This window comes from Zalophus californianus, chromosome 7 (assembly GCF_009762305.2).
Source record: "Zalophus californianus isolate mZalCal1 chromosome 7, mZalCal1.pri.v2, whole genome shotgun sequence".
In the NCBI taxonomy this organism is placed as follows: domain Eukaryota; kingdom Metazoa; phylum Chordata; class Mammalia; order Carnivora; family Otariidae; genus Zalophus; species Zalophus californianus.
This window is the reverse complement of record NC_045601.1, coordinates 114,435,605-114,457,233: the sequence shown is the minus strand read 5'-3', so window position 1 is coordinate 114,457,233 and position 21,629 is coordinate 114,435,605. Positions and strand designations below refer to the sequence as shown.

General features: G+C 39.4%; 1 protein-coding gene across 7 annotated transcripts in view; it reads left to right on the top strand.

Moving 5' to 3' along the window:
• MAPK14 (mitogen-activated protein kinase 14) overlaps window positions 1–21,629 on the top strand; it is a 74,311-nt gene that overhangs the window by 20,025 nt on the left and 32,657 nt on the right. For all 7 annotated transcript variants that reach the window (XM_027601582.2, XM_027601586.2, XM_027601585.2 and 4 more), the window contains 2 exons: window positions 5,429–5,558; window positions 11,764–11,822. In XM_027601582.2, the coding sequence (XP_027457383.2) occupies window positions 5,429–5,558; window positions 11,764–11,822 (189 nt within the window). The remainder of the gene's footprint in view (window positions 1–5,428; window positions 5,559–11,763; window positions 11,823–21,629) is intronic.

Below are 21,629 nucleotides of genomic sequence, written 5' to 3'. Positions count from 1 at the left end.
TCTTGTTGGATGCTATTGATTTTATTTTATTTTTTAAAAGATTTATTTTTTAAATAATCTCTTCACCCAACATGGGACTTGAACTTACAACCCCGAGATTAAGAGCCACATGCTCCACGGACTGAGCCAGCTGGGCACCCCTGGATGCTATTGAATTTATAAAAATTGAGAGCCACATTATAAAGTTGAAGTTTTTTCTTTCATGTTTCAGATACCTACATCACAAAATACTCTTATACTTTTGTTAAGCATTTTTTGAGAATGTGCACGTGCCAGGCATTAATGCTACGTCCTGTGTAATATAGTGGTAAATAAAACAGAAGACACTAACTGCCCTCAAGGTGCTTATGATGAGTGGGAAAGGCAGACATTATTAATGTCCAATATTTAAGCTTTACTATGGGCCAGGCCCTTTTGCTAAAACTACTGCAAAAGTTATCCCATTTAATCTTAACAAGCATTCTTCTTATTAGATAAAAACCTTATCCTCATTTTATGTATGAGGCTGAGAGAATTTAATTAACTTTGTCAAGATTATACCGCTGCTAAGTGGCAGAACTGAAATGATTGTCAAGATTATACCGCTGCTAAGTGGCAGAACTGAAATGAAAACCAGATAGTCTAATACCAAAGCCCCAGCCTTTATTTAACCACTCTGCTGGGTGGTAAATAAACGTATAGTAATAAATTGCGATTATTGGGGTAGGGTACTGATTAATCCTAGCCTGCCTTTCTCTAAATAGATATAGGAGTCAGAGATAAAAATATGTACTTTATTACTGTAAAACTGGCATGGAGAATGGCTTGGACAGGCAGCTCAAGTGGGATTCTTCTTTTTTCCCCACTGAATTGAACTTGCACATTCAGTCATGGGCAGGTCAGCTAGAAACCTGATGACATTCCTTGCTCCAGGAGGTCCCAAAGGGCTTACCAGCAGAGGAGAGGGGAACATGCTCAGTCTGCAGGTAGACAGGCAAACTGAGGTGGAGAGTTGAGGATAGGTCACATGGCAGTGGTCATTTTCTGTCTCAGTAGAGCCATTGAGGGGTTTAGAGAAGAGTATACATTTACTTGGTACTTCCAAGAGGGAAGAAGTTATTTTATGGGTTTGTAGGAACAGGAGTGGGAGAGAGGAGTACACCCCCTCCCTTTATGTAGGATAAGGAAGGAAACGAGGGTGTTGTGACAGAATAACTGAGACCTGTTGATAATCTCGAGGAGGATGGCGATTTTAAGCCAGTGCTTGAAGGATAAGGATTCAACTGTGGGGTGGAGTAGAGATGGGAGAGAAGAGCAGTTCAGGAACCAGAAACAACCCGCTGAAGAGTTTAAGGAACCAAAAGGAGCCAGCATGTTCAAAACGTAGTGGCTGAGGGAAAGGAAAGAGTAGTACAGGAGCAAGATGGAGTGGTCATTGGTGGTCATATCACCTGAGCCTATAGGCTATGATAGGAAATTTGCATTTTATTTTATATGCCAAGGAAATTCCTTGAAGGATTTGAAGCAGTGGGTGTTGCCATCTAATTTATATTTTTAAAAGATTGAATTGGATGCTTGTAGAGAGTATATAAGAAAGGAACAAAACAGGGGGCAGGGAGACCAGTATAAGAAGGCAGGCTGGTGATGAGGATGTTTTTGGACCAGTATGGTAGCAGTGAAATGAAGAGAAGTTGAATTAGAGATGTGTTTTGGAGATGGAAATGACAAGACTTGCTGATTTGGATGGGGGCCAGGAGGCTGGAGGAAATCAAGGATGATAGTCAAATGTTTAGCTTGAGCAATTGGCTGGAAAGTCCATTTATTGAGATAGAGGAGACAGGAATAGTTCTAGGTGTTTTGCACTTGCTAAGTTTTAAGGTGCTTATATGGTTTTCATGTGGAGATGTTAGGTAGGCAGTCAGGCTCAGAGAAGAGATTTCAGTGAGAGACATAGATTTGCAAGTTTTCAATATAAAGATGGCATTTAATTTAAAGTCTTGGGTATAGATGAAATCATCTAGGAGAACGTGGGAGAGAGAAGAGGGCCCAGTGTCATGCCCTGAGGAACTAACAGAGTTCCAAGTAGAGGGACCACATGCAGTGGAGTCAGAGAGGGAGCTGCCATAGAGGTCACAGAAAACCAGCAGAATGTGCTGATATGGACTCCAGAATGGAGAGTGTTTAGAGAAAGGGGAAATGTTAACCATGTCAACTGGTAATCCAGGAAAGTGGTCATTGGATTTGGTAACAGGTCATTAATGACCTGAGAAGAGCAGTTTCAGTGTAATGGATTGAGGAAAGAATGGGAGCTGAGGAAATGAGTCAAACCTTAAGATACATATGAATTACTTGGAGGTCTTGTTAAAATGTACATTCTACTTTAAAGGCCTGAGATTCTGCATTTCTAAAGAGCTCCCCCATAGTGTCAATGCTGCTGGTCTGTGGAGGAGCAGAGGTATAGATTAGTGGTTCTCAGATTTCACCATGTGTTAGAATTATGGGGCAGGTTTGATAATACAAACTACTGTACCCACTTCAGTTTCCAATTTAGTAGATCTGGGGTAGCACCTGAGAATTTGCATTTCTTATAAATCCCCAGGTGACACAAATACTGTTGGTCTAGGAACCACACTTTTGAGAACCACTGGAGAATTTTAGCTGTAGTGGAGAACTTTCAAGGGAAATTTTTTGTTTGTTGAGGATGGGCAATAACTTGAGCATATTTATGTTGATGACAATGATCCAGAAGATAGGGAGAAACTCAGAAGGGAGAGAGAAAGGGAATGAAGGAGTGAAGTCCTTGAGAGGATAAGGGAGGTGGCTCCAGAGCATGTATTGAGGTCTCGGATTTTTATAAGAAAGGGCATGTGTCCTTAGTTACAGCAAAAGAGGAAGCAGAGAAAATAGGTCCAAGTGCAGATGGGTTTATAGATTTACCCATAGGCAGTTGGAGCTTCCTTTTGCTGGTTTCTGTTTTCTTGATGAAGGCAGGGGCAACTTTTGAAGAAGAGGGTGAATTGGAGGTTTGAGAAGAAAGACAGTGTCAAATGAGTAAGAAAATACACTTCCTAGAAAAAAGTGGCAGTTTTGAGAGCCTTATTTGAGGTTAAGTTCAGAAATTAAGAATGAAACCAGTCTGTATGTTTGTACATTCTTTTTTCTTCAACCACAATTAGTTCTTGGATTCAGACAAGGAGAAGTAAATAGTTGAGATCACCCAAAGTTAGACTTTATCCAGGTGAGTGTAGGAGACAGAGGCAAAGACAGAGAACAAGGGAGCATGTAGTCTAAGCCAGGCAAGAAGGGAAATGAAGATGGGAGAGGGCTTGAAGGATAGAATCAGCCAATGATGATGAGGTCTACAAATCGTTATAGTCAGGGTACAAGTATACTAGAAGTAAACTAAAAGGCATAGAAGGTTTGTGATGGAAAATGGGTGCTGGCATTCAAAATTGTGTAGGCAGGGCAGCTTTTGGTGTTGATAGAGGTCCAGGGCGTGACCATGGAGGCTGGATGAGGTGGAGTTTCCTGGAGAGGTCAGGAAACTGAGAGGTCAGGATGTTGGATGTGTCCTCCACCTGGATATTGAAGTTGCCAAGAGTGATGACAGAAGCTGGGAGTGGGGAGAGACTTTGAGATAGGAACTAACTTTACAGTGAATAATGGAAAATTCCAGATCAGTGGGTTACAGCAGCAGAGAGGTAGTGATAGCTGTGAGCGGGGGCTTTTGTAAAACAAATGGAGAATCATAGTCTGGAAGTAGGAATGGTTGAGGAGGACATCTGCCCCACCTGCTGGCCACAAGGTACCTGGGATACAAGAGAGAATTCCCTCTAAGGGCAGGGCTGTAAGAGAAGTAGTATCTTCAAGGTAGAGCCTAGTTTCAATTAAAGAGATGGAGGGAGGGCTCAGAAAGGGGGTTGAAGATTTATAGGAGTTAATACCAAATTGGGAGTTGAAGAGCAAGGACGTAGACCAAGGATTTGGGAGGGAAAGGAGGGGAACTTCTGGAACAAGTACAGAGTCACATGGGGAAGAGTCTGGTCATGATAGATGATCCAGAAGTCTTGGATGCCCATTAGAGCCCGAGATAAACGGGAGGATGAGGCATGATCGGATTAGCCCAGTCTCTAAAAATAATTAAAATACACATCAAGTTTCTTGCTGTAGTTGTCCTACATGATCTAGCCTCTGCCTGTACCTCTGACCTCATTCTTTTCTCCTTTCCCCTTGCTCTGTGTGTTCCACCTTCACAGGCCATCTTTACGCCCTCCAGCATGCCATATTTTTTCTACCTCTGTTTCTTCTTTTCTCTGTTGGCACTTGCTCTTCTGAGAGACAGCATGGCAGAGTGGTTAATAGCATGAGCTGTGGATCCAGATTCCCTCCTCCTGCCACTTTCTAGCTTTGTGATCATGGGCAAGTTCTTTCGTGTCTCTGTGCTTCCGTTTCCTCATTTCTGAGCGGGGGGAATGATAATAGCATTTACTTCATAGCGGTGTGGATTAAACCTTATTTTAATTTTAAAAATGAATGTTAAGGGCCTAGAACAGTTACTGGTATGCAGTAAAAACTAAATAAATGTTAATAATACTATTTTTTCCTTCTGTTTGAAGCTCTTTTTCTGTATACCTTTACATGGTTGCTACTTTCTCATAATTCAGTTGTCTCAGCTTGAACCTACTTGCTCGGACATCCTAGCTAAAGTAGCAGCCCCCCCGGCTTTCTATCATTTGTCCCATTATTCTGTTTTATTTAGTCATAGCATTCATCACTGTCTGAAATTATTGTATTACTCTGCTCATCCCCTCTCCCCTATCCCTTGGGGACAGGGATTTGTTGACTTGTCCTTCTTATATCTTAGCTTCTAAAGAGTGGCAGATACTTTGTAGGCACTCAAGAAATTTTTGTGCCAACTCATTGTCCTGAAATCATCCCAAGCCCTCCACTCTGATCAGGCAGCATTTGGTGGCAAGGTGACAGTGAGGCCTAAGGCAGAGAAGACAGAATCCAGCTTTTCGTATATCAGTCTGTTGGCTCATGTAGATCAAGTGGCTGCTTGTTTTTGTGCTAATTGGGACACAGCTACATCCATTTTTAAATTTATTGTCTGGCAGCTTTCTGGCTATAACCACAGAGTTGAGTAGTTGTGACAAAGACCCTAAGCCTCACAAAGCCAAAAATATTTATTCTCTGGCCCTTCGTGGAAAAAATTTTCTGATCCCTGATTTAGATGCATAGAAAAAAAAAATGAGAAGGAAACACCAAAAATAAAAGGTTACTTTGGATAGTGGGATTATAGGTCATTATAGTTTTTATCTTTATACTTTGTATTTTGTTATAAACCCATTTAATTTGGAAATGAAATAGCCTTCCTTGTAAATACTAATTTTGAAGTATTTAGAGCACGTTCAATGATGAATTCTTTATTTATTTATTTTTTTTTAAGTGCTGCTTTTGACACAAAAACCGGGTTACGTGTGGCAGTGAAGAAGCTCTCCAGACCATTTCAGTCCATTATTCATGCCAAAAGGACCTACAGAGAACTGCGGTTACTTAAACATATGAAACATGAAAATGTAAGTTATTCATGCAAGAAGAGTAAATTTTGGATTTTGCATTCTTTACCGGATTTACTTAAGGCTGTAGTGTCCGAATATGGGAGTCCAAGGCTATTTTGTGTTATTACGGGTTCTTTCAGTGGGGAAGTTTGAGGCAGCATGCCTTAGATTCACTGAATGTCCTATTGAGGTGACTATTAATTTATAGATAATTTAATATTATAATTTCTCTTTTTAATCTTTTTTAAGAAAGCTTTTCCAGATTCAGGTATTTTAATAAATGTGACAAAGACATTGTTTAAGTTAAATATAACTTTTTCTTCTCTGTCAATTTGGAAATTTGAAAGCAGTGCCATCTTGCAAAGGAGTGCTTCAAAATCCTAATACAGTGAATCAAAGGATGCAATTGGACTATTAGCTGAAAGTGAAAAAACAATTAATGGAGGATACTTATTTTCCTAAATTTCAAAATCAAATTAAAAAGAATTTATGTGATTGCCATATGAAAGGAACTGTAAAATTTGTAGCATTGTGGAAACAATGGCCATAGAGATTTTAGAGTCATTTGACCCTATCGATTGTTACTGTGTAGAAAAAAATTAAGAATGTCTAAATTTACTATTTGGCTATTCACACCTTTTCTGTTTTAATAATTGAACTTAAAAAAAATTTTCTTAAATTGCAGATCAGTGATACTTTATTAATATACGCTTGTTTCACAGGGTACAGATTTCTTCTAAATTGGGAACATTGAGACTTGAATTTAGAATTGGATAACCAATCCTGTTGTAATCACAACTATAGCTTATTGATTTTCATGGTTTATTTTAATTGCATACTATTGAGCAAATTCTGTTTTCCCCAGGTAACCTCTATTCCTAGGTATAATTTTTATGAGCATCCATGTGCAAAGCTGAGTTTTTAAAAAGTTCAGTGCAGTGTTCTAGCCTTCCTAATCAGTGACATGTTTACACGAAGTTGAGATATATGGAAAAAGCTACCAGGAGAAGCTTTATTCCAAGGTCTGCATACAATCAAGGTGGCCTGGCAGCTTAACTGATGCATTTTACATTTGGTTTTTAGCACAGTTGAGTGTGTATGCTGTTTTTCATTACACATTAATAAATGTGACAAAGACATTATCATAGCTTTTTAAATAAATAAAACTTTGAAAATGGAATGCAAGCGAAACATTTATGGAACCCCAAAGCACTTTCAGGAGGCCCTGGGATCCCACTGATGTTGCCAGTGCTCATTTCTGAACATCTGGTTTAGATTACCAGCACTATACTTTATTCTGCTTCTCTTCATAGACCATTTAAGCCAAAGTTTAGGGCAAAGATTATTTTGGGTTATCTGACTCCATGCCTTAGCTTTTCTTTTCTAGTAACCATAAGAAAACAAGCTTACTTAGTTTATTTTGCTTTAATTTTCTGTGATGAGATACTTCAAAATGTGTCTTATATGGTATTAGGCTGGTTACACTTGGGTCACTCTGTATTTGTAGAAATGAAGAGGCCACAGTGATGGGATATGATTGTTCTAATTTAGGAAGGGCTACAAGAATCTTTAAAAAAAAGGGGGGGCGCTGATGGGATGCCTGGGTGGCACAGTTAAGTGTCTGACTTTTGGTTTTGGCTCAGGTTGTTATCTTGGGGTCCTGGGATTGAGGCCTGCGTTGGGCTCCATGCTCAGCGGGGAGTCTGCTTGGGACTGTCTCACCCCCTCCTCATTGCATTCTCTCTCTCTTTCTAAAATGAATGGATAAATCCTTTTTTAAAAAAGGGGAGCTGATAGTATTAGGAACACAGGATTTTAATTTATATAAGTTTCATATGCAGCTTGCTTAATAGCATTTGGCCTTTTCATGTAAACATGTTTAGGTTTTAGCAGTATCGATGTAGAGGGTCATCTGTGCTTAAATATTGATAATTTGGTTTTGAACAAAAGAAGGCATGTGGCTGAATGTTTATAGTTCTCTATTCTGTTAGGGGCTAACAGACTTTGACTCAATATAGGAAAATTCCTGAATATCAGCCTATTCCACAGACACTTGTTAGGAGCTGAAATTGTAAAACTAGTTTTACCCAGGGAAGAGCCAAGACTTCCAAATAAGTTTAATCGAGGATTTTAAGAGGCGTTCCTCTCCTTCATATTCCTCTTTCTTTTTCAAAAATGACTCTCTTGGGGCTGCTGGGTGGCTCAGTCTGTTAAGTGTCTACCTTCAGCTCAGGTCATGATCCCAGGGTCCTGGGATCGAGCCCGCATCAGGCTCCTTGCTCAGTGGGGAGCCTGCTTCTCCCTCTCCCTCCCCCTACTCGTGCATGCGCACGCGCTCTCTCTCTCTCAAATAAATAAATAAATAAATAAAATCATAAAAAAAAAAACATGACTGTTTTGAGGGGCGCCTGGCTGGCCTAGTCAGTAGATCTTGGGACTCTTGATCTCAGGGTTGTGAGTATGAACCCCACGTTGGGTGTAGAGATTACTTAAAAATAAAATCTTTTGAATGAATGACTCTTTTGGGCCACTGTACAATTTTTAACTAGCCATTAGGACTTCAAAAACAGCAGCAGCTTAAAACTCTTGACAATGTTAAGTATTGGTAACAAATATAATTTCTAGGTGCCAAGTGCACATGTGATCTTTTACACAAAAATGCCTGACTCAGAATCAGTGGTTCATCTTAAGTTATTTCTTTTATTAGTGATAATGAATGACAGACACATATTTACCAGATGAGTAATAGGAGCTAGGGGTATGTCCTCTGTGCCTGTAAGAGTTCCTCGATGAACAGAGTTAGCTGGTGCATTCCTGATTGAACTTGTGACTTTGATCTCATTAAAACCTGCTTGCAGGAGAGATGAAAAGGAAGCAGCCTGCCTGCTGCATCTTTTTGCTTTCTGGGTAGGTGCTACAAAGATTGCCTGGACTTAAGGGCCTGGAGATCTGTACATTTTGAAATTTTAAAATATTCAAAGAATCCTTTCATAAATTTTATTTGGGAGCCTTAGATTTAACACTACCATGGTAGACCAAGTCATTGTTTTGGTGCACTTGTGTTAAATACATTAGATACTGTCTTTGGTGACTGAGTTAAAGTAGATTTTTTTTCTTAAGTATGTGCCGATTTAGTAAAAATGTGTTACTTCTGTCTGTCAGCTTTTGGACCATTGTAGGACAATCATCAGAGACATTTGCTGATTATTTCTATTATAAATGTCTTTTCTAAATAATTGATTCCTGAGTTACTTTTGGGTGTCTGAAAGTATATAATGGCAAAAGGAATAAAGAAATAGGCTAAAGTATAACTTGAATTAAAAGGAAATTTCCATTTAAGAAATGAGAAATGAATAGATTATGGAATATTACTAAAAGTTCTCCAGACCTATTCTAATGCCAGGAAACTTTTATTTTACAGTATTTTCCTTTTGATGAATACTCCATAAATACAATTAATGGAGAAGGGATATTTGTAAAAGCCAACAAAAAATTAAAAATACTTTGATGTAACATGGGCAGTTTTAATCTCATAAAATGTGCCTTTTTTAGGAAATTAAAATTTGATAGGCTATTTACTAACATGCTTGCTCTATTATTTTCCATATTAGTTTATTGTGCTTCTGGCAGTCATGCTTCTTAATCATTTGAATAATTTAGCTTAGCTTTGTATCCCAAATTTTGTTCTAGAAGCGGCTGCTTCAAATAGTTTGTTTCTGTGCTTTGTATTTTGTAATTCTTTATAAAACTTAAGGATTGTTATCACCACTTATTTTGGTAATCAACAGAGGGTCAGGCCTTTTTGGGCTAGGCACCTTCAGTTACATTGTTGACTTAATCTTCCCCACAGTGCGATAAAAATAAGCATCCCTTTCTCTTCTGTATGAGGAAGTGAAGCTTGGAGAAGATACCCTTCTTTCATTTATTTAACAAAATATTAATTGAAGTACTGTGTGCCAGGCAATATTCCAAGTGCTGGGATTAGTGAATTGAAGAAGACATAAATTCATGGAACTAAGAAATCACAAACTGACTGTGGAGTTCAGACTTACAGCTCTTGAATTCTAAAATGCTTGTGTTTTCAAATTGAAGTTGGAGCTGTTATTTGAAAATGTTTTGGACTTATTTTGTTTTACTTTATTTTGTCTTTGAGGTAACTCTTGCATGAAAAATCCTATGTAAATTGATCTCTAGTGATTTACTTTAATCTGAGGATTTTCACAATCACCATTGAAATAATGTAAATTGTTTTAAACTTTTTCTGTTGCATTGGGGAGTTGAGGCATCTCACATAACAAGAATCAATGTTTAGAAAATACTGGAACAGTTGAATAAAATTGGCTGCTAGGTCTCAGTTACCTAACGTACAAGTGGGGATGGAGAGAGTAATCAGAAGACCAGAGGTCTAAGCCAGGAGTATATCAAACTCAAGAAAAACAATTATGGTGAAGGTAAAAGAAAATGACTTGGCAAGTCAGATTTAAAGCACAACTCAGAGCTGTCGTAAGGTCAGGGATCCACTGTTGCTGAGAATGTAAGCTGACTTCACCTTTATGAAGGACAATTTGACAATATTAAGATCCTTAAATATATTGGTGTCCTTTAATGCTATAATTCTGTTTCTTGAAATTTATTTTCTGGAAGGAAATACAAGATGTGCAAAATATATATTACATACGCATATGCACACATGTGTGCACACACACTTGCAGTGTTCCTTAAATGTCCAAAGGTAGGAAATTGGTTAAATTATGGTATATACAAATGGTAGAGCATGAAAAATATTTGAAGATACAGTCATTATGTAGTAAGTGACAAGGCAGGATATAAAACTATGCAGAGTATAATCGCAACTTTAATTTGCATACATCAGAAACATCAAAGGAAATATCTCAAAATGTTAATGATAGTTATAATAGGTAGTGCAATTATAAGTAATTTTTATTTTCTTGTATACAGTTGTCTGGGTAATGATCTTACGGATTAACTGTACCTTTCCTTTGGAATAAGATGCAAAGTCTTGAAAACCTATTCTCCTTGACTTCCAAGGTCTTTTTTTTTTTTTTGGCTTGTTTCCCATTTGGGTTCAGGCTGTATAATTGAAATTGCTTTTAAAAGTCTGATAGTTAGATGAGTGGAGTAACATTCTAATTAAGAGTGTTCTTTTTTATGATAATGTTTTGAGCGTTGGTATATTTTACTTTCAGGGCTGTTCATTTAACTTGCTAGGTTAGAACAGCATGCTAATGCGGCCCAGTCATGGGCCAGTGTTCATGAAGGCCATTTAGCTTTTGTTTGTTTCGTTTCCAGATATTCTTAACTCCGGTTTTAGGAGTAACTGGCAGTGGTTGGGGAATGGTGGTGGTATATATGGATTAGTCAGTATAACTCCATGACCAGAAAAACTGCTCAAAGACCATGGGTTACTGAGTATTAAGTAGTTTTTGCTTTATCCTTGTATAGGATGGCCTTTTTTCCCCCCATTTTTAAATGGTCAGATCTAAATACTTGATGATGATTAAGAAAAGTATCTGAATATTAAGAATATTATAACACCAAGAATATACTAAGAGAATATTTTGGGGCTCAAAAAATGTCAGTCCTTTCTAAAGGAAAAAAAAAATCGATCTTGAAGACTACGTGTGGAAAATTTTCATGGGATAATAATATGTTTAAAAAAGAAAAATGATACTATAGTAATAGTTGTTGAAGTGTGACTTTTTTCTGCTTGTTCATCATTAGACTATTAGTGCATGTGTAAGTCAAGAGCCCTAAATCTTTTTGCTTCCTGATAAACTAATGGCTATATGTGAGCAAATTCTAAAGAAATGATGTTTTTAATGGTAAAATATGTTATTCTGGGAAGTGATGCCAATAAGTCAAAGTCAAAAGCATAATTTGGGTGAAAAAATAAGTTTCAGTTAAGTGTATGAGATAGTGGGATTTGAAATCAGTTCTTATTAAAATGGTTAAGACCTGGGCGCCTGGGTGGCTCAGATGGTTAAGCGTCTGCCTTCGGCTCGGGTCATGATCCCAGGGTCCTGGGATCGAGTCCCGCATTGAGCTCCCTGCTCCTTGGGAGCCTGCTTCTCTCTCTCTCTCTCCCTCTGTTTGTCATGAATAAATAAATAAAATATTAAAAAAAATAGTTAAAATGGTTAAGACCTGATGGGTATTATAGTTCTATATTTATTTACTGCTTGATTTTTCTGTTTTCTTATAGGTGATTGGTCTGTTGGATGTTTTTACACCTGCACGGTCTCTGGAGGAATTCAGTGATGTGTGAGTGAATCTCTTGCACTTGCCCTCCTCAGCTGGCTGATGAGGATTAGCAACCCACTTTTATTCCTGCACAGTTTAGTGGTATACAGACTTCAGAAGATTCTTATTCCTAGCATCTAACTCCCCTAGAGGAGGGGGATGGATACAGAGATGTATATCATGTATGGTATAAATCTGCGTGGGAGGGGTCAGCACCCAAACCGCTGCATTGCTCAAGGCTCAACTGTGTATTAGTATTTTCATCATTCCAGGCATATTGTGAAGATTCAGTGGTGAGTCCTTGCAGGAGTTCCATGGAAAAGAAAATAGAGAGTTTTGATTATGATTTTTGTTCCCAAATGGCCTGTCCCAGTTTTAAAGGGACACCTTTACACTTTACATCATTACATTCACATCAAGAAATGTAACCAGGCCATGGTTTCATATAAGTTCTTCTCTCTCTTTTGTCCCATTTGTGTGTGGAAATGGTACTAGACCTGCATGCTCTTCCTTGAAGTATTGGATTTCTGTCCTGAGACAAGGAGTGGGCCTCAGATATTGAGAAAGCTGCTGCATAGTGCTAGTTCTCCCAGTGCTATCCTGAGATTATCAGGAACCAGTATTGGGGGTTTGGGAAAATGAAACAGCAGAGAAAGCTGCTGTGAGAATATTTATTTAGCAGGTCACCATTGTGGGCAACTGGGCTGAAAACCACCAGGATCTTCTAGGAAGCAGTTGAATGCACCTGAGATGGAGAGCATTTATCCCCTGGCCCCTGACCCTGTTGGCAAGGGTTTGCTCCAGGGGGCATTAATGCCCTCACATGCCCAGATTGCACATGTGTGAGGAGAAGATCGATTCCAGCAAGTGTTCTTGTGCATGTAGGAGCTTTCTACTGTAGCTTTCCCAGTATCTGAAGTAGCCCATCCCATCCCCAATTCACAGTTATACTCTACCGTAGAGAAAAGGAACACCTTAAATTCAGAGTTAAACATTTTGTCCTCTTGAAATTTTGGCATTCCTACCTGGAAAGGATGACTGTTGTGAAAATCAAAACAAAATTGCAGATCATGGCTGCTGCTTTCTTAACCTCTACTCCCCGTTGTCCTCAGTGCTGAACTTAACCATTTTCTCCCTACCCTTATCCCGTGTTCAGTTTCTCCGACCTTTATTTATCTTAGGCTGAGTGCAAGCACAATTTGCTCGTTTCCCAAAGAACAAGGAGGGGGATGTTTGAGCTTGGGTGTTCTGTCTAATGAAAGGGTAAAAGAAAAAAATGAAAAAGAAATGTAGAACATGAAATGTAAAAAGAAGCAGGAAAGGTAGCAAAAATTTTTTCACACCATGTGAACTTAGTTGGAGGATGATATGGCTAAGAATAGAAGATGAAAGTGAAGAATCTGGTCCAGGTACGAGAATTTCTACCCACATTAACCTTGATCCTGCTAATGAAAATTTAAGAAACAAGCAAAGGGTGGGCGCCTGGCTGGCTCAGTTGTTTAAGCATCTGCCTTCGGCTCAGGTTGTGATCCCAGGGGTCCTGGAATTGAGCCCCGTGTCAGGCTCCTTGCTCAGCTGGGAGTACTTCTCCCTCTGCCCCTCCCCCATGCTCATGCTCTCTCAGTCTCTCAAATAAATAAAGTCTTAAAAAAAGAAAAAAAAACAAGCAAAGGGAAAGTAGGCAATAACTAAGAACCTGCAGCCCTGCTTGGCGCTTGAATGTGGAGGCTTCCAAAGATTATTGGATGCTACCCAGGCAAGGGCACGGGTGTTGCAAATTGTTGAGCCCTGCTGTAGGCTATACTTGGAAAAGAATATTGCAGAATGATATTTTTTTCCTTTAAAATTAATATTTTTTTAAAGACAATATTTTTAGAACATCTTTAACTTTATAACAAAATTTAGAGGGAGGTATAGAGATTTTCCAAATATGCCTCTGCCCCCACACATGCATAGCTTCCCCTCTTGTCAACATCACTCACCATAATGGTACTTTTTTTTTTTTAAACCAAGGATGAACCCATAGTGACACATCATAGTTTACCTTGGGGTTCACTCTTGGTGCTGTAAATCTATGAATTTGGACAAATGCATAATGACATATTAACATTTAATATTATACAGTGTGTTTTCATTGCCCTAAGAATGGTGGGTTTTGATATTCTGCCTAGATGTGGAAGAAATGCTGAAGTAATGTATTTGTGAATTACTCTGGAAAACATTTGAATCAGGTCTGAGCTATACCCTAAAACTTTTAAGTATCATGGGGTTGGATTTATTATTTAACAAAGGATTTGGTGATTTGCTGACCTGGGAAAATGCTGTATTTTGGCTTAATCAGGCATTATGGAACTGGGTTATGAATCTGCTTTTTTCCATGTGAAAAGGTCTTATTTAAGGCTAGTGTCTATTTGAAAGGTGACGTTTTATCCATTGTTGTGCCTTTGGCTCCTTTATCCATTTGAAGGCCACTGACTACAAGCATACCCACTGAACTAAAGTTGCATGTATTTCTTCATTCATTCAACAAATACTGTCACTGCTGAGTAGGAATCTGTTCTCTCTACTTGACTTTAGCTGGGTTCTAGCCATGTCTGTTTATTTATTTCCAGCTTTATTAAGATATAATTGACATAGAACATTGTGTAAGTTGGGTTCTGATTATTTATAAACAAGAACTGAGTTCATCCCTTGGGAGCAAATCTCAGTACCACTTGTTGAATGCTTGCTGAGTGGAGTGTTAGAAAAAGTCTCCAAATAATGGGAAACACTAATCTTTCCCCTTGCGAAATCAAAATCTTACTAGGGGAAGGAAGGAAACTCAAGAACATTTTTGTAACCAAGTTACTTGGCTGTATGACCTGGACAAGTTACTTTGCTTCTCTGGGCCCCAGTGGTTCTCTAATCAAACCTAGTAGGCAAATGCTGAAAACTGGGGTAGTGGACTTCTGAAGTTTTTTTTTTTTTTTAAGATTTTACATTTATTTTAGAGAGGGAGAGAGACAAGCACTCGAGCAGGGAGAGGGGCAGAGGGAGAGGGAGAATCTCAAGCAGACTCTGCATTGAGTGCAGAGCCTGGAGCCTGATGGGGGCTCGATCCCAAAGGCCCCAAGATCATGACCTGAGCCAAAATCAAGAGTCAGACACTCAACCCACCAAGCCACCCAGGCACCCCTGAAGTGTTTTTAATACTAGGGAATCTCTGAAAATAGAATGGGAAACCTAAGGTTGCCTTAGGAAAATGTTTCATTGTTATTTTTCTATGATGTTTGTATCACTGAAAAAAATTAGCGCTTGTCCAGGACTATGGTTATTTCAGTGTTTTCCAAAGTCATTTCAGAATTTGCATAAGAGGCCAAACATCTTCACCTACAATTGCAAGGTTTGCAAATTTAAATACCTTTAGGGTTAGACAAATAACATAAATGAGGCTCAGTATTATACAGCTGGAAGTGGTAGGATTTGTGGTAAAACAGAGTGCTTATACTTCCTAAAAGCACTCAAATTGACATTAAAACAAAACAAGCAAACAAACAAAAAACCCACTGTTCTGGCCAAATCAAACACCCTGAATACAGGCTGGCATGGTTCTACAGGCTGCCAGTTTTAGAGCAGGCTATAATTTGAACATTAACTTTTGTGCTAATTAATAAAATATCTAGTTACTTTTCATATTTACAGTAAATTATGTGTATTTGTGCCTTTATGTTTCAGTTAGCACTTTTCATTTATCATACAATTTAAATTTTCACTGAATTTTTAACTTCTTGGTTAATAGGCATTCTGCATACTTCATCTGTAAGACTGTACTTCTGAGAAAGGAACAATAGGTAGTGAGTCTGATCATTAGGAATAATGTACAGTTACTGACTCTAACAGATATTGTTTGGAAAATGGGGAATTAAAAGATGAGTATATCAAGTTCTTGACTGCCGTATGATATGGTTGCCCAGGTGGCAACATTTTTCCGAGATATAGCTAGACCTTTTAAATGATTGGAAATCATTTGGACATTTCTTTTGGCTTCTTAATCGCAGTAGTTGGCAGGAGGTGGCATATATATGCATATGCATGCTGCAAATCTTTAGTTACCGATAAAAGTCCAAAACTTTTAAGTGGCTAGTCTTAGAACCTAATCCCTAGAGTAAGTTGCATCTTTGTGCTACAATATTGCCTTTTCTTGGTTACAGAGGTTCTCTAACCAAGCTTAGGAGGCAGTAAAGAGTTTTTGGACTTAGTGGGAACTATTTCCTCAAATTTCAGGAAAACTGAATTGTCATGGTAAGTGGAAGACAGTCTGTCCCTACTATTTACCACTTTTTCCATTTTTTTTACAGCTTCACATTGCAAGTTTCTCATACCTGAGTTCCTTACCTCTTCTTAGTTCTTGAAGAGGGAAATGGAAGTGGGGTTGTAGATTCTTCTGTGATCTAGCAGAAGACCTTACAACAAGGGTCGGTCAGCAGCCATTGTTTTAGTGAAAACCAGTGGGCAGATTATCACCTAGTTTAGAGTTACATTTGATAAAAATGATTGTTTAACCAATAAGTGTAGCCTTTTATGTCAATGTAAAAGCTGCTGGGCATACCGAATACGTAAAGGGAGTTTCTGGATTTACATTTAACCTGATTTCATTCAATATTTGAATACCCAACCTATACTAGGCACAGGACTAGTCTCTGGGGAATGTAACAGTAAATAAGATAAACATGAGCCCTGATGATAGAGTTGAGACTCCTAATGGGAGAGAAGAAAATTTTATTTTTTTTAATTTAATTTTTAATTTTAATTTTTTTAAAGATTTTATTTATTTGACAGAGAGTACAAGCAGGGGGAGCGGCAGGCAGAGGGAGAAAGAAGCAGGCTCCCCACTGAGCAAGGAGCCCAATGTGGGACTTGATCCCAGGACCCCGGGATCATGACCTGAGCTGAAGGCAGATGCTTAACTGACTGAGCCACCCAGGCATCCTGAGAAGAATATTTTAAATAATCAAATAAAAGACAGTGTGGTCAGTTCCGAAAGATCCTACATGATTTGTTCCCATGCACTCTCTGATACCATCTATATTCTTTCCACGCACTCTCTGCTTTCCAGCCACTCTGGCCTCTTTGTTCTTCCTTGAGTACAGACATCCACATTCTCAGTAGGACCTTTGCCCTGGTTCCTAACATGGGCCTGAACACTCTCCCTGCATACCCACATAACTGGCTCCTTCATTTCTTTCAGGACCCTCCTCAAAGGTCTCGTCACCAGGAGCTCTTTCCCCCTCACTACCATAGCTGCAGTCTGCCTCCCTGTCAGTGTCTGCTCCTTGCTCCACTTTGTGCTTAGCAGATTTTACCATCCTGTGTTTGTTATTGTGTCTTTTCTCTCTCTGGCTTATACGCTCTAGTAGAGTAGGGAGTTGTTTCCTTCCTTGTTGAATCTTTAGTACTTAGAGATTTCAGATGAGGAAACTGCACTTGAGAGAGATGAACTGAACTCTATAATACCACCTACGAAATTGCACACATCCCAGGTCTTTTGGCTCTAACTCTATTTCTGATCACATTTTTCTTGATCCAGGGCTATGATTATTATTTGAAAGTCTGCCAACCCTTCTTATTGGGTAAATACTGTGATCGGTTCTGTGTCAAAACTAAAGGCTTTCCAGGGGCACCTGGGTGGCTCAGTCGTTAAGCGTCTGCCTTCGGCTCAGGTCATGATCCCAGGGTCCTGGGATCGAGCCCCGCATCGGGCTCCCTGCTTTGCGGGAAGCCTGCTTCTCCTCTCCCACTTGCCCTGCTTGTGTTCCCTCTCTCGCTGTGTTGTGTCTCTCTCTGTCAAATAAATAAAATCTTAAAAAAAAAACAAAACTAAAGGCCTTCCAGTTGCATGTGGTGCCTGTTATTAATGAGATGAAGCATAAATGTTTGTCTAAAACAACTAAACGACCAAGTCAAATTTGTAGTGTGGAAGTAACATACAGAATATGAGAGAAGCTTAGTGGAGGAAGAAGGTAATAACTGTATCTGAAGAAACAGATAAATATGGATGAGGTGTAGAGGTTGAAATTTATTCCAGACAGTCAAATGAAGAAAACACGTGAAGTGTACAGAAAAAGAGATTTGCATTGAATGGAGAATGTTAAAGGAGTAGATAGATAACCATTGATTTTTCTTTTGATTTTGGATAAAAACTGTGTAAGTAAATTCTGATTGGTTGACTTTTGTGGCAGAGAAGAATTGTTTTCCTAATTTAGCAAAAAAACATTACTTAGAAATAATGCTTTCTGGGGCGCCTGGGTGGCTCAGTCGTTAAGCGTCTGCCTTCGGCTCAGGTCATGATCCCAGGGTCCTGGGATCGAGCCCTGCATCGGGCTACCTGCTCAGCGGGAAGCCTGCTTCTCTCTCTCCCACTTACCCTGCTTGTGTTCTCTCTCTGGCTGTCTCTCTCTGTCAAATAAATAAATAAAATCTTAAAAAAAAAAAAAAGAAAGAATGCTTTCCTCCATCACTGTGAAAGAAATACCCAGCCTCATTGTTTGGGCTTACAGACATATTTTCATTCTTTGAAAATAGGCTGAGCATCCAAGATAGGTGATATAAGAGAATCAGTGTGGGAGAAAGATGAAAGAGGTGAAGCTCCTTGTAGATGCCTACACTTGAAAACTGAATAAATTACATATCCTTTAAGAAAATATCATTGAGTTTTTGTCTGACGTGTCAATAAGATGCCCCCCTTTTCTCAAATGAGCTGATTTCAAAAGGTAAAGAAGCTTCAGGGTCTAGCTTAGGGTTTGGGTCCTTCAGTAAATCTTTCCCTCATTAACTCCTTCCTAAGTCTGGGTTGGGACCCTCTCCTGTGTGTTTGCTAGCACCTTGATGTTCCCTTTTATAGTTCTAATCATGATCTATTATGATTTTACATTTATATATGCTTTCCTCTCGTCTTTTTCATCATTGCATCCCCAGTGCTCGGCAGTTAATATTTATTGGTGGAGTAATTGAAGAAACAACCTCGTGCTGTCTTGTTTATAACTGATTGATGAACTAGTTTTCCTGTAGTCTGCTCAGTGCATTCTCTTTTTTTTTTTTTAAGATTTTATTTGTTTATTTGACAGAGAGAGACACAGCGAGAGAGGGAACACAAGCAGGGGGAGCAGGAGAGGGAGAAGCAGGCTTCCAGTAGAGCAGGGAGCCTGATGTGGGGCTCGATCCCAGGACCCTGGGATCATGACCTGAGCCGAAGGCAGATGCTTAACGACTGAGCCACCCGGGCGCCCCAGTGCATTCTCTTTTGACTAGCTTTTTTTTGTTTTTGTTTTTATCCTGTAACAGGATATATAGGATATAACTAGACTCAATATTCTACTATATGGAGTCTAAGGAGTCTAGTTTGGTCGATGTGGGTAAGTAGAGGGCACCTCTCAGTAATCTTTCCTTCAAATGAGGAGAATAGTTTGTTGTGAAATAAGCTGGCTAAGCTGTCTACCTGGCTGCTAAATGGTGCTTTTACTCCTTACATTAGAAGCATCTGGTCTGTTGACCAGGTAAGATCTTTGGCATGAGTATTTCAATAAAATGTGTCTTGCTTGGTCTTGCTAGTGATTCTATACGCTTTGTCCTGGCTCATTTGATTCTGTTCAGTAATAATTGAGTGCTTACTATCTATCAGACACCGTTCTAGTTCCTTTAGATACTACAGGGAACAAAAAGAATTTTGTCCTCCTTGAGCATTGTACAGATAGATAATAATAAACAATGAGCATACAAAAAGTTAGATAGTATATTAGCAGGCAATGATGCTGTGGACAAAAAAGGTAGAGTAGGGAAGGGAATCAGGAGTGTGAGGGTAGAGGGTGAGATGCAGTTTTAAATAGGTGGTCAAGGATAGGCCTCATTGAGAAGGTGAATTTCGGACCAAGCGTTTGAAGGAGTAGAGGAATTAGACCCATGGATATCTGGGAGAAATGCATTCCAAGCAGAAGGAACAGCCAGTGCAAAAGTTTTGGGGTGGAAGACTCCATGCTGAATTGGAATTGCAGCAAGGGCCCTGTGTGCCTGCAGTGTGGAGGCCAGTGTGGAGTTGAATGAGAACAGGGGGGAGAAGTAGAGGATGAGGTCAGAGAGATAAGGGGGCCAGGGTACCGGATTGTGTAAGGCTTTAGTGGCCATTGAAGGGATTTTTATTTTTATTCTAAATGAAAATGGAAGGCTTTTGAGGAGAGAAGTGACATGATCTGATTTTTATTTTTAAAGAATTACTCTGCTGCTGTGTGCAGATAGACTATAGCAAGTCCTAAGGATCATCTGGTGTATTTCAGAGGCTTGTGGTTACAAATTGTCAATCCCTGTGATTATTTTAAATACTTTAAGTATGGAAATGTTTTTTGCCTTTTGATAATTGCTTTATCAAATAAGGCTGACAGTAGTGAACATGCCAATCTGTAGATAGAGAAGAGCCTTTTTTTCTTACATAGGCTTTTTTTTCTGGTCGTATAATGCTTTAAAAAGAAAGGTAATAGGGGAGGACTCTAGACAATTGGGTGTTGTCCAAGAAGTGCTTAATAAATGAAGTTCTAGAATGGGCGCTGTCTAGAGTACTGAAAACCATTTATTGTAGAGTTCTGCCTTTTTGCTCGTAGATTTTACATGTGAATCACTTTGAGAAATGGTGGTTTATGCTCCTTAAGTTTGATTAAATTGAAAGGAGACCATCTTCACAAGAAAAGTGAAAAGTGAGATTTGTGTCAGGCCATGTTTTCAGCCTTTAAACTAATAAAGTCCTACTTAATTCATTTTATTTATTTAATTCATTTTTATTTAAATATTTATTTACTTGAGAGAGAGGGGAGGAACAGAGGGAGGGGGGAGAGAGAGAATCTCAAGCAGACTCCCTTCTATGCCGAGCATGGGAGCATGGAGCCTGACGTGGGACTCCATCTTACAACCCTGAGATCACGACCTAAGCCAAAACCAAGAGTCCAAGGCTTAACCAACTCTGCCACCCAGGTGCCCCTACTTAATTCATTTTTAAAGATGGATGTAGGGAAAGGAAAAGAGGGAGCCATTTCTCTCCACTGGCTGCAGCCTCTGTGCTCATAGCTCGTATTTGTCTGGAATCCACAGGCCTCCTCGGCTAAGGATTCCGTAATGCCAGATATTTTCATCCTGATGTTCTTTGCCATCATAAGCCTGGTCATTTTGTCCTACATTATCTCGCTGCTCTAGTGGCCCGCAGCTGCAGTGGAAGCCCTCAGAACAGTTCAGGGGAGAGGAAGGATGAAACTGACAGGCCGGGCATCCTGCTTGGCTTGACGCATCAGTGGATTTTTGCTTCTGGACATTATTTTGGCTCCTGGTCTTCAGTCCAACAAGCGGCTTCTTAGCAGCAGCAGCAGGAGTGCTGCTGCCCAGCAGACCTCTTCCAGAGCCTTCTGGATATGGTTAACCCCTGTCAAGCTGGGGACTTCTCGAGCTCAGAGGCAGAGGCACTCAGCTGGGACATCAGGAATTCATGGGCATGGCTGGCAGATGCTGTGTGCATTTGAGCTGTAGATAGAGAGTGTTGAGGACACAGAGCTGAAATGTAGACTCATTAAAGTTATACCATGGAAAAGAGAAAAGGTAAACAAAGAAAACATTGTTCTAGCCTTTCTTTAGGTGTAAATGCAACTGCATATTATGCTAAAATATGTTGTTTCCTTTCCCTCTCAAACATGGGGGGGTGGAGGGTCCCTTGTAAGTCCAAGAGTACATTGTCTGTCTTCATCTGTGGAGTAGTCACTTTATCACTGTCTTTACAGATTGCACAGTTTGAGTTTGTGTGCTATCCTCTTGTCTCAC